This window comes from Orycteropus afer, unplaced genomic scaffold (genome assembly GCF_000298275.1).
Source record: "Orycteropus afer afer isolate SDZICR_OR568_19922 unplaced genomic scaffold, OryAfe1.0 scaffold00778, whole genome shotgun sequence".
Taxonomy (NCBI): Eukaryota; Metazoa; Chordata; class Mammalia; order Tubulidentata; family Orycteropodidae; genus Orycteropus; species Orycteropus afer.
The window spans coordinates 815,046-828,301 of record NW_006922365.1 but is presented as its reverse complement, the minus strand read 5'-3'; the positions used below and the strand labels follow the sequence as shown (position 1 = coordinate 828,301).

At 39.8% G+C, this 13,256-nt stretch overlaps 1 protein-coding gene across 1 annotated transcript in view; it reads right to left on the bottom strand.

The window, feature by feature from the left end:
- Positions 1-13,256, bottom strand: part of DEPDC1B (DEP domain containing 1B) — a 200,628-nt gene that overhangs the window by 56,350 nt on the left and 131,022 nt on the right. Inside the window, exon 6 of the mRNA XM_007957698.2 lies at positions 8,958-9,005. Coding sequence (XP_007955889.2) covers positions 8,958-9,005 — 48 coding nt within the window. The remainder of the gene's footprint in view (positions 1-8,957; positions 9,006-13,256) is intronic.

Genomic DNA, 13,256 nt, shown 5'->3' with positions numbered 1-13,256 from the left:
ATAGGGAGACAGCTCAGGGGGCAGGAGAGTATGGAGGGATGGACACTGGGAAGAGGTAACTATGGGGAGGAAGTGGGAGGGGAGCTGTTGCATTGTTGTAAACTGTGGTCAATGACATGAGACAAAGTATATGTGAACTGTTGTATGGAAAGTGAATTTGCTCTGTAAATTTTCACCCAAATCACAATTAAAAAAATATATATACAAACAAGGAAAAAAAAAAAAGCATCGACTCTTCTTTGGTCTTCCTTTTTCATTTTCCAACTCTCACATGCATATGAGGAAATTGAAATACCATGGCTTGCATGAAGCGCACCTTAGTAGTCAAGGAAACATCTGCTGCAAGGGTGCAGCAGATTTGCCCAATGCTGTATGACATCTGATATCTTGATTACTGCTTCCATTGGTGTTAACTGTAGAACCAAGTAATATGAAGTTTTGACAACTTCAATCTTTTCTCCATTTATCGTGATGCTGCTTATTGGTCCCATTGTGGGGATTTTTGTTTTCTTTATATTGAAGTGTAATCCATACTGCATACTGTAGTCTTCACTCTTATTCAGTGAGCACTTCAAGTTATCCTCATTTTCAGCAAGCAAAGTTCAGCCATCTGCATCACACAGGTTGTTAATGAGTCTTCCTGTAACCTTGATGCCACATTCTTCTTCATATAGTCCACCTTCTCGGATTATTTGTTCAGCATACAGATTGAATAAGTATGGTGAAAGGATATGCACTTCCTTCTTGATTTCAAACTATGCAGCCCTTGTTCTATTCGAATGATAGTCTCTTGGTCTATGTACGTGTTCTTCATAAGCACAGTTTAGTGTTCTGGAATTCCCTTTCTTCTCAATGTTATCCATAATTTATGATCCACACAATCAAATGCTTCTGCATAGTCAATAAAAGACAAGTAAACATCTTTCTGGTATTCTTTGCTTACAGCCAAGATCCGTCTGACATCACCAGTGATATCCCTCATTCCACGTCCTCTTCTGAATCCAGCTTGCATCTCTGGAAGTTCTCTGCCAATATCCTGCTGCAATCCTTTGTGAATTATCTTCAGTAATATTTCAATTGCATGCAGTATTAATGATATTGATCAATAATTTCCACATTCTGTGGGATCACCTTTCTTTGGAATGGGTACAAATATGGATCTCTTCAAGTCAGTCGGCCAGGCAGTTGTCTTCCAAATCTTATGGCATAGTCAAGTGAATGCCTCCAGTGGGGCATGTGCTTGTTGAAACATCTCAATGGGTATCCTGTCAATTCCTGCAGCCTTGTTTTTTGCCACTCCCCTCAGTGCAGCTTTGACTTCTTCCTTCAACTCCATTGGTTCTTAATCACATGCCACCTCCTGAAATGGATGAACATCAACCAAGTTTTTTGGTACAGTGACTCTGTGTATTCCTTACATCTTCTTTTGATGTCTCCTCCATCATTCAATATATTGCCCATAGAATTTTTCAGTTGAGGCTTAAATTGTTTCCTCAGTTCTTTCAGCTTGAGAAAATACCAAGCATGTTCTTCTCTTTCGGCTTTCCAACTCCATGTCTTTGCACATTTCATTGTATTAATTGACTTTGTCTTCTCAAGCTGCTCTTTAATATCTTCTGTTCAGCTCTTTTATCTTGTCATTTCTTCCATTTGCTTTAGCCACTCTCTGCTCAAAGGCAAGTTTCAGACTCTCTTCTAATATCCATTTTGGTCTTTTCTTCCTTTCCAGTATTTTTAATGACCTTTTGCTTTCTTCATGGATGAGGCTCTTGATGTCATCCCACAATTCCTCTGGTTTTCGGTCATTGGTGTTCAGTCGATGAAATCTGTTCTTTAAATGGTCTCTAAATTCAGGAGGGATATGATCAAGGTCATATTTTGGCTCTTGTGGACCTGTTTTAATTGTCTTCAACTTCAACTGGAATGTGCAAATGAGAAGTTCATGGTCTGTTCCACAATCAGCTCCTGGCCTTGTTTTGGCTCAAGATACTGAGCTTCTCCATCACCTCCTGCCATAGATGTAGTCAATCTGATTCCTGTGGACTCCATCTGGTGAAGTCCATGTGTACAGCTGCCATTTGTGTTGTTGAAAAAAAGGTATTTGAAATGAATAAGTCAGTGGTCTTACAAAATTCTATCATGAGATCTCCAGCATTATTTCTATCGCCAAGGCAAATTTTCCAACTACTGATGATTCTTCTTTGTTTCCAACATTTGCATCCCAATCACCAGCACATCTTGATTGTATGTCTGGTCAATTTCAGACTGCAGAAGTTGGTAACAATCTTCAATTTCCTCATCTTTGCCTTTGGTGGTTGGTATGTAAATTTGAATAATAGTAGTTGTGTAGTGAGTTACACAGTGTGGCTTTTCTAGCCATAGTTCTTTGTAAACTCCATGGTAGAATTTGTGTTGTGAGCAACTGAGTAGGTCCTGATTGTTAAAGTTATCCACCTGGGTTATGTCTGGTGGGAGCAGCATGAAGTAACTTTCTGGGAAGTTCGTGCTCTCTCAGGTGTATAGAATTCTGATGTTGGGATTGGTTAATTTGGTCACTCTGCCAGGCTCAAAAGGAGCCCTCCTAGAGGCAGAAGCAATCTCCCACTGCCAACTGGGAGATGTGAGAGACACACATTGCTGAGAGAGAGAGACAAGAGACAAACACTGCTGAGAGAGAGACTGAGAAACACGTGCTGCTGGGAAAGAGACACCAAGAGACACACACTGCTGGGAAAGAGACTGAGAGAGACTGTCAGCTGAGAGACAGAAGGCTGAGAGAGACTGAGCATGTTCCTGAACTTGAATTGTAGCCCGTTGCTTCTCTAAGAAACCCCATAATCTGTATGGCCATTGCAGTGAATTATCAAACCCAGCAGAGAGGTGGTGGGTGCTGTGGGAGGAACAGTTGGTGAAAGGGCTGGAGGGAGGCAGTATGCTTGGCCTCACAAGAATAGGCCTTGGGCTACTGATGGTGATTCTATCTTCCTCTTCTGGGGTTAATGAAGGTCAGAAGATGTGGCCTCCCTGCCACTTTGGTTTTCCTTGTTGGTGTATGGATATTATTCTATCACTGACAGCATTATACTTCAGGATAGATCTTGAAACATTCTTAGTGACAGTGAATGCCATGCCATTCCTCTTCAATTTATCATTCCTGGCATAGTAGATCATATAGTTGTCTGATTCAAAATGGGCAAAACTGGTCCATTTCAGTTCACTAATGCCTAGGATATCAATCTTTATGCGTTCCATTTTTGACAACTTCCAATTTTGTTAGTCATACTTCGTATATTCCATGTTCCAATTATTGATGGATGTTTGCAGCTGCTTCTTCTCATATTGAGTCATGCCACTTCAGCAAATGGAGGTCTCGAAAGCTCTACTTTATCCATATTGTTAAGGTAGGCTCTACTCTGATGAGCAGCTCTTTCTCAGTCATGTTCTGAGTCCCTTCTGATCTGAGGGGCTCATCTTCCAGCACTGTATTGGACAATGTTTCAGGGATATTCATAAAATTTTCCAGTAATATATCAGACAGTTTGTCACTACTATTCATAAGGTTTTCACTGGCCAATTCTTTGAGAAGTGGATGTCCTCTTCCTTCTTCTGAGTCTGTCTCAGTCTGGAAGCCCACCGAAACCAGTCCACCAAAGGCACCCCTGCTGGCACAGCCTTTGGCCTCACAGCAACACACAAGCCACCACAGTATGACAAACCAACAGACAAGCTTGTCTCCTTTAGCTGTTCCAACCACTCTGCTCACTTCCTGGGCTTCCCTCTACCTGTTCCTGCTGGCTGTGTCTGCCACTGTTTCCTGCTGCCTGCGGGCTCTCCCCCAACTGCCTTACCTGTTTTGGCCACTGGTCCTGTCTGCCACTGCTTCCTGCTGTCTGAAGGCTCTCCCCTGCCCACCCGATTGACAGAGTTGGGCAGATAGTCTTCCAATTGATCATTAAGATGGTTCATCATAAATGGATCATGCCTAGAGCCTGGTGGAACCACTGAGAATATGGCCCTTAGCTGCCCTTCAGGTCTGTAATTGAAGCCTGTGGTTTCCAGCCAAACAATAGACAGGCATATGAGTTGAACATGTACCTGAGGTAGATACACTCCTTGGAGAGAACAATCATGGGAGAAAGAAGGGCTGCTTATGCACAGGGAGACAGCTCAGTGGGCAGGAGTACCTGGAGGGATGGACACAGGGAAGAGGTAAATATCGGGAGGAAGTAGGAGGGGAGATGTTGCATTGTGGTAAATTGTGGTCAATGTCATGAGACAAAGTGTATGTGAACTGCTGTATGGAAAGTGGATTTGCTCTGTAAATTTTCACCCAAATCACAATTAAAAAATAATAAATAAATAAATAAATGGATCATGCCATAACCAAATATACAACAGGCTCAGATATCCACATCTGCCATAATTCCAAAAGCATTCACAGGTACTTCTTCTGGTGCTGAGTAAATGTAATGATTATGACGATGAAAGAGGTCTACCAAAACCATGGCACATACACACAATGGAATACTATGCAACACTAAAGAATAATGTACAATCTGCACAACACCACATAACACAGATGAACTTGGAAGATACTATGCTGAGTGAAATAAGTCAATCATAGAAGGACAAGTATAGTATTAGGTCATTATTGTAAAAAGTCAAGGAAAGCTTTATATATGGAAGGAAACTTTATTTGTTGGTTACAAGGGGTGGGACGGGAGGGGAGGAAACCCTGCAATAAAAAAAAAAAAATGCACTGACTCATGTCACTTTAGTTTTGTGTATTTCACTGTACATAAATTATATTTCAATAAAATATATTTAAAAAAATAAATAACAATTTGATTGGCAAAAATATTGAAAATTATGAAAGATCAATGCATGTGGTACCACATTAACCTAGGAGCAAATGTTGCCAATTTTTGTTTCCTCTTCTGAAAAATTCCAAGCTTAGTCTACTGAAATAATTAGTTTGATATGTCTCAGCAAGCAATACACAGTGCTAGAATTACTCCCTACCAGGATAAGTATGCGGTTCATTCTAAGCAGTTATATCCCTTTGTGAATATTTCATCATCCATGTTGGAAATGTGCAATAAAAAAAAATAATTTCTCTAAAACTGCTAGCGCATAATGAGCACTATGAGAGAAGGTCATATTTTTAAAGATGTTTTGCTTCTTAATCATCTCAAACCTCAGGATGAATATTTTTAAATCTAGAGTTGTTACAAATGTTACTCCTGACATTCTGGACAAGAAATACTTTGATTTGTTCATATACATTTTTGCATGAGTTCTTGTGACCAACATGTACAATGAAGAAAAACACAGTTAACCTGATTTTTAAAAATTAAAGAGGAAATATTTACAAAGCATCAATCCCTCATTCTATGTCTAACCAGGAGGCTGGCTAAAAAACAGCATATGTATCCATACAGCAAAAGGACAGGCACATGGCCTACAATAAATGCAGGATCATCTAAACGGAAAGGAGTCAACACAGCTACAGAAAAGACGACCTTCAAAATGTATAATCTACCTATCCTTCTATTACACTGTAGAAGATTATGATGATTCTGGACTAATTAAGAGTTAGGAGGATGAGGAACATGTCAGAATTTTAATGAGGCCCAAGTAAATTGGGGGGGCTAAATACACTAATGGAAAAATCAGTGATTTTTATAAAGCTCCTGCTAAAAGGGCAGGGAGGCAACATCTTCTAACCTCCTCTAACTACACAAGAGGAAGACAGAATCACCATCAGCAGCCCAAGGTCTGTTCTTATGAGGCCAGACATGCCACCACCCTCCAGCCCTCTTACCAACCTTTACACCAACTGTCTCTCCCACAGCACCTACCACCTCTACTAAGTTCAATAATTTCTGCCATGGCCACACAGAACTCACAGATTATGTTCTGCCATGGCCACACAGAACTCACAGATTATGGGGTTTATTAGGGAAACAACAGGCTACAATTCAAGTTCAGGAATGCACTCAGTCTCTCTCTACCAGCCATCTCTCACAGCCAGCCATGTCACTCAGTCAGCAGTCTCTCTCAGTCTCTGTTGGCAGTCTCTCTCTCAGCAGTGCATCTCCCTCGTGTCTCTCTCTCAGCAAGCATGTCTCTCTCAACAGTGTGTCTCTTTCAGCCAGCAGTCAGAGAGAGAGAGATTCCTTCTGTTTCTAGTAGGGCTCTTTTTGAGCCTGGCAGAGCAGCAAAACTAACCAATCCCAACATCAGAATTCTATACATCTGAGAGTGAACTTCCCAGAAGATTGCTTCATGCTGCTTCAACAGAAATACACCAGGTGGATAACTAACAGTCAGCTACTCAGCTGCTCATGGCAAAGTGGGAGTTACAAAGACCATAGCTAGAAAAGCCATACCATGTAATTAACTATAACACAGCTACTCAAGAGGCTACCAATGCCCTTTGGGCCATCTTTTTCTTTTTTTTCCTTTGACACATGAATAAACATCTGATTGCATGCCAGTCATTCACAAAGCATTATACTTTACATATGTCAGATATGTTGCCTGTTCCCAAGAATTTACACCTAATATAAAACCACTTCACACATGTAAAGGTCATTACAAAGTCACTCCTTATATCCCTCCTCTCCATTGATATGTAATTGCAGTTATTATAACCTTTCTGCAGAAGTTTAAGGTTTCATGTATACATCCAACTATAGGGAAAATTATACTTTGCACTACAATTTAGTAATCACTAGAAATTCAACATCACAAACATATCTGAATCTACACTTTACTATATAATTGTTGTTGTTGTTGTTGTTATGTGCCGTCGCGTCGGCCCCGACTCATAGCGACCCCTCCTTGGGTTTCCGAGGCAGTATCACAACGGAAGTAGGATTGCCCAACCTTCCTTCTGAGGAGTGGCTAGTGGGTTTGAACCGCCAGCCTTCTGGTTAGCAGTCAAGTGCTGTAGCCACTATGCTACCAGAGCTCCTTTACTATATAATATAGCCCAGATAGCCCAGATATGTTATAGTGGCTTCCTCTATTCATTCCCAGCTGATAAACTTCCAAATCCTTGGTTTTCCAGGAGTTAGTAAATGGGCAATTTAGCTTCCCATTTTTATCTTCTGTCTTATCATTTCTGTCTCTGGCCAAAGATATAATTTAAAGTTAATTTATTTCAAGTGATTGTGCAGGAAGAATAAAAAGCACTCCTTCAAACTAAAATCAAAGTATTTTGCATCTCAGAGTTTCCAAAATATTAACCAAAAATCAATGACTATTTTAATACTAAAACTCAGAAGACTTTATGCTTCACATGAATTAACATTGCTAATCACATTCATAATGATAGTATCTAATCATTTCCCATCTATCACTACTATAATTACCCACAGTATATTGAGTTCCATTGTATAATCAAACAAAATTGTTGTTGTTGTTGTTATGTGCCATAGAGTTGGACCCGATTCATAGCGACCCCTCCTTGGGTTTCCGAGACAGTATCACTATGGAAGTAGATTGCCCAACCTTCCTTCTGAGGAGTGGCTGGTGGGTTGAACCGCCAGCCTTCTGGTTAGCAGTCAAGTGCCTTAGTATTATGCTACCAGAGCTCCCTCAAACAAAATTAACTACAGTTAAGTCAACAATTCAGGATGTACTAATTCAAGAAAACTATACTGTCTATATGATAGTCCTACCCAAAGGAAAGAAACTACCTCTCTGGGGTATTTTGTGAGGTTCTCAGATGGTGCAAACAGTTAAGCACTTTGCTACTAACCAGAAGGTTGGCAGTCCGGACCCACCCAGCAGCTCAAGGGGAAAAAGACCTGGCCATATTCTCTCATAAAGATTACAGACAAGAAAACCCTGTAGGGCAGTTCTAGTCTGTCACATGGGGTCACTATGAGTAAAATATCAACTTAATAGCACCAAAAACAACAACAACAAAAGGTACTGTAAACCAAATATCACCATTATCAATCTGCCAAAATAACTGGAATTCCTCTCACTAAAATCATTTTTTTGGGATTAAGCCATTAACCATTAGAATCTCTTCTTTTGGGTAAGCCTTCTGAAAATCTCCAGAAAAATGGCAGTGTTAGTGAGATACTATATTAACTCATTCCTGTGCAGTACCTCTTACATCCAAGTCTACTAAAAATCCTCAGAAGAACCATGCTGGTCCAGGATGCCTCATCTTATACTCAAATTACTAAAACCCAACCAAAAACCAAACTCACTGCCATCGAGTCGGATCTGACTCATAGCGACCCCTCCTTGGGTTTCCAAGGTGGTATCACTGCGGAAGTAGATTGCCCAACCCTCCTTCTGAGGAGTGGCTGGTGGGTTTGAACCGCCAGCCTTCTGGTTAGCAGTTAAATGCCTCAGGCACTACACCACCAGAGTTCCCAATTACTAAAATAGCCTTTCTTATATCTCTGCAAGTAGGTTCTTCTCCTTCCAAACCATCCTGCCTATCAGTTAGATCATCTTCTAAAACAGTATTCTTTCACTTGAAAGATTACCTTAGACAAGATCTGTTGAGCAAACTGATACAATAAATACAGAGGATCCTTGGGAATGCATGTAAGTAGTTATGAATAAAAACTGCAATGTAAACTTAAACTGTTAACAGGCAGCAATCTGCTGCGATAGCACATTCAACATCACTAATGTCTTTCTCTTCTATGATGAAGCAGTCAGAAGGAGTAGTATTATTTGTAGTATTATTACATCTACTAGAAAGTACAAGCACTTAATTCCTTTTAAGTTTTTCTATAACTCAGTCCTCTCACTATGCCACAAGTAAATTTATAAATAAAAGCACAGTAGTCTGTATCAAAACAGTTAGCTGTCATTCTCACAGGTTTCAAATCAGTGCTCAGGCCACCGAGCAGAAAATATCTTCCAATTCAGGGCACTAATTTCTGTTAATTTTATAAAATTGGTAGGTAATTAGTACTTACAATTTGCCAAACACTTCATAGCTGACAGTACCCAATGAGGAAGTTCTTCTGCAGGAAAAGGAAAAAAATAAAAGTATCTTACGCAATTGCATATAACCCAAGGAATGATATGCAATCTTGGTACAATAGGAATGTACTATTTGTCCAAGTGAAGTATGAAATATATTTGCAAATCACAAATCTATCTCACATATTTATGAATTAGAACATTTAAAACATGGAAGTCTTTCCTTAGCAGCAGTATTACAACATGTGTTTGTGAAAACCATGGCTACAAATGACTTTAACGATAACATACATCCTTTCAGCCTTTAATAAAGAAGAAGATATTCAGTGGTCTGTTGAAAAGAATTATACCAACAACAAATCAAGAATCCTGAGAATTAAAGGAGGGGTGAAAAAACAGAAAAAGTAAAAATATAAATGTTCTGGTGACCTAGTGCTGCTCTGACAAGAATATAACAAAAATGGGATGGCTTGAATAAACAGGAATAGATTATTCTCTTATAGTTCGGGAGGTTAGAAGTCCCAGTTCAAAGTGCCAGGCTCTAGAGGCTGTGCAAAAGCCCCTCAACCTTGGGCTTCAGCTCTGCCTCTTGCTCTGGCCCACTGAAGCTAGAAGCATCTCTTCACTCAGGCAGCTACTGGCTGCTGAGGTTAACAAGCCCAAGGTCGACAAATAAAATGGCACAGTCCCAGTATTACCAAACCACATGGCAGGCCATTAATTCAAGTTCATTGTAAGGCCCAAGGTTGGCAAGCTGCTGAACAACAACATGCCAAATGCAGGGTTCAAGTATGCCATAAGCTAAAGACCATTCCCAAAACTGTTTCTTATATATGGGAAGCAGACCACATACCCAAAGGCAGCTCTCAGCTGCTCCCAGTAGATTCCACCATGGACTTAATTACCAGCCTCTTCATGGGGAGTACTACATTCAGCCGTCCAGCCACTCAACCAGGCCCAGCTAAGTTGACACACAAACTTAACCACCACAATAAGTTATCAAATGGATTTGTGAAACCAGTTCAACAAACACTCAAACAAAAAGGTAAATTCTATAAACCTAATATGAATATACTTTTACATACTTCAATTTTTAAAATGTTTTAGGTTGAGAAAGCTCCAGTGACATGTGGAAATGTGCCAGTAATAGTAGAAGAGCCTTAAAAAATAATAGTGACACTGCTACTAAAAATCCCAGGGAGCAATTTGGTAGACAGTCTCTTCTGGCCCTGGTACAGATAGACACCTAATGAACTGGGCCAGCATTCATGCGTCTGCTTATTCATTCTCTCTACTTTCTGTGAAACTACAAAGAAGCTTGTTGAATTGTGTTAGATCTAATGAATCTGAAGCTTGTGAAGTACTCTCTTCTTTCTGAAGAACTTACAAAATAAATTGAAAGATGCCTGGTGATCTAACTTGTGGCTAAAAGCACTAACGTTTGCTATACTCAGAGAATATGAAAGGATTTTAGATGCATTCCAAAGGCCACATCCCCTCATTCTATATAACCTAATTTTACATGTTGATATTAACATGACAACTCATGAATTCACATATCTATTCATTTCTGTCTCCAATCCTGATTTATGAATTCTGTTTCAAAGAGACATTCTGTCACTATCAGGAAACATGGTCTAGAAAAACTGTCCCTCTCCTAACTGCTCAAGCTCCCTCTGGTACAACTCTGTCTGCTTCCCAGGAACCACTAGACCTAGATTTAATAATATTTACAAAAATACAAAAAAGCATAAAACCATCTTCTTACATCCAAAATGTCATTCTATTTAGTTCTATCCAATCTCAGCACCAAGAATTGAACTAAAGGAAGACTCAATTTAAAAAGCCCATTCAATTCTGGTCTACCCTTTATCCAAGGGAAGGAAGCTGTAAGCTTTAAATTTAGCCTGGGTTTCTAGCCCACAATAGGTACCATAAGGAGCCCCACTGGCTTAATGCTGATCTGCTAACCAAAAGGTCAGCAATTCGTACCCACCAGTAGCTCCACAAGAGAAAAGACCTGGCAATCTATTCCCATAAAGATAAAAGCCTAGAGTGGAAAAGAAGCTAGATGACTGGGACTTTTAAAAATTAAACTCCTATGCACATTGAAAGACTTCTCCAAAAGGGTAAAAAGAGAGCCTACAAAATGGGAAAAAATACTTGGCTATGATATATCTGACAAGGGACTTATCTCCAAAATTTATAGAAAACTTCAACACCTCAACACCAAAAAGACAAACAATCCAATTCAAATATGGGCAAGGACATGAACACATACTTCACTAAAGGAGATATAATGGCAGACAACAAACACATGAGTAAGTGCTCACAATCATTAGCCATTAGAGAGATGCAAATAAAAACAACAATGAGTTATCATCTCACCCCAGCAATAATAGCAAGTTCAACAAGACAGAAAATAACAAATGCTGGCAAGGGTGCAGAGAGACAGGAACTCTCATACACTGCTGGTGGGATTGCAAAATCATATAATCATTATGGAAAATGGTATGTCATTTCCATAAAAAAACTAAAAATAGAAATAATGTTTGAACCAGCAATTCTATTAGTAGGAATATATCCTGAGGAGGTAAAAGACAGGACACGAACATACATAAGCACACCCATGTTCATCACAGCACAATTCACTACAGCAAAGAGATGGAAACGATCTAAATGCCCATCAACCGATGAATGGATAACCAAACTATGGTACAATCACACAATGGAATACTATGCAAAATTAAACAATAATGAAGAACACACAAATCATCTCACAACATGGATGAATTTGGAGGACATTATGCTGAGTAAGATAAGTCAATCACAGAAAGAAAAATATTTTATGAGCCCATTATTGTAAAAAGTCAAGGAAAGGTTTTACTTAGGGAGGGAAATTCCCTTTGTTTGTTACTGGGGATGGGAGGGAAAGGGAAGGAAAATTTCAGATTAGTTGGGGGTCATATGTTGATTTGATTGAGGGGAGGGATGGTATGGAAAGCATCTGTGACTAGCATGATGACACTGGGGAAAGGAAGGACACTGAAACACGCACATAAGATATAGACAACAAAGGCAAATACTAGTATATGCACAATACTGCATTACCACTAACACCAAACACCAGGCTACAGATAAATGCATAAGACAGGTGAGAAGTTCAGGTTGAGGTAGGTGAACAGGAATATACCCTAGACCAAGGATAGATTTGGCTGAAGATACTCTTACATATGCACTTGTGCTACAAAATTGCCACACACATTACAGAAGCAACAGAAGACAGAGTTGGAGTAACTTCTTGGAGACAACCAAACACCTTGAGAGAGAGAATAACCAGGCCTGCCAACTTGGAACCATAGTCTCAGGGGACATCATGCTCAATTGGCACAACATAGTACATAAAAATCTTGTTATACAATCTACTTTGGTGAGTAGCAACTAGGGTCTTAAAAGCTTTCAAGCAGCCATCTAAGAGACAACTATTGGTCTCCTGTCATCTGAATCCAAGAAGAATGAAGAAAATCAAAGGTATCTGAAAACATTTAGTCCAAGGATAACATGGACCACAAGGACCTCAGCCTTCATGATCCCAAGAACAGACAAACTAGATGGTGCCCAGCTACCAATGCCAACCACTCAGAAAAGGATCTAAACTGGAGATTCTGGATAGAGTGGGTGAAAAAATGTGCAACGAATTCAAAAACACAAAAATGACCAGAATTACTGGTTGGATAGAATCTGGTGGAACCCCTGAGACTATGGCCCAAGGTTACCCTTTGGGCCTAGAAAGGGACTCACTTCCACGGATTGGCTCTCAGTCCAACAGTAGAAAGACCTACATGCAGGACATCTACCCTAGGGAGATGCACTCACCTAACTCTAAGGAGATGTACTGCTAACAGCAATCAGCCGCGAGAAACCAAAGGCACAGCATTCACACAGGGAAAGCTGGACAGACACCAATGCATAGTGAAGGGCACAGGGAGGGGATAGTCACAGGAATGAGGAGGGAGGAGAGTTTATTATGCTTAGGGGTGGTAATCAGAGTGTGAAATCAAATGTGCATGAACTATTAAAAGTAAAACAAATTTGCTCTGTTAAATTTGCACCCAAAGCACAATAAAAAAGTATTTTGTTTTGTTTTGTTTTGTTTTAATTGTAAAAGGAAGATAGAAAGATAATAGCCTAAGGGGACTTTCAGCAAGATGACAAAATAGGCAGGCAAGCTACCCAGACCCTCTACAACAAAGAAACAAGAAGCCAATTGAAACAGATACAGAGGATAATCA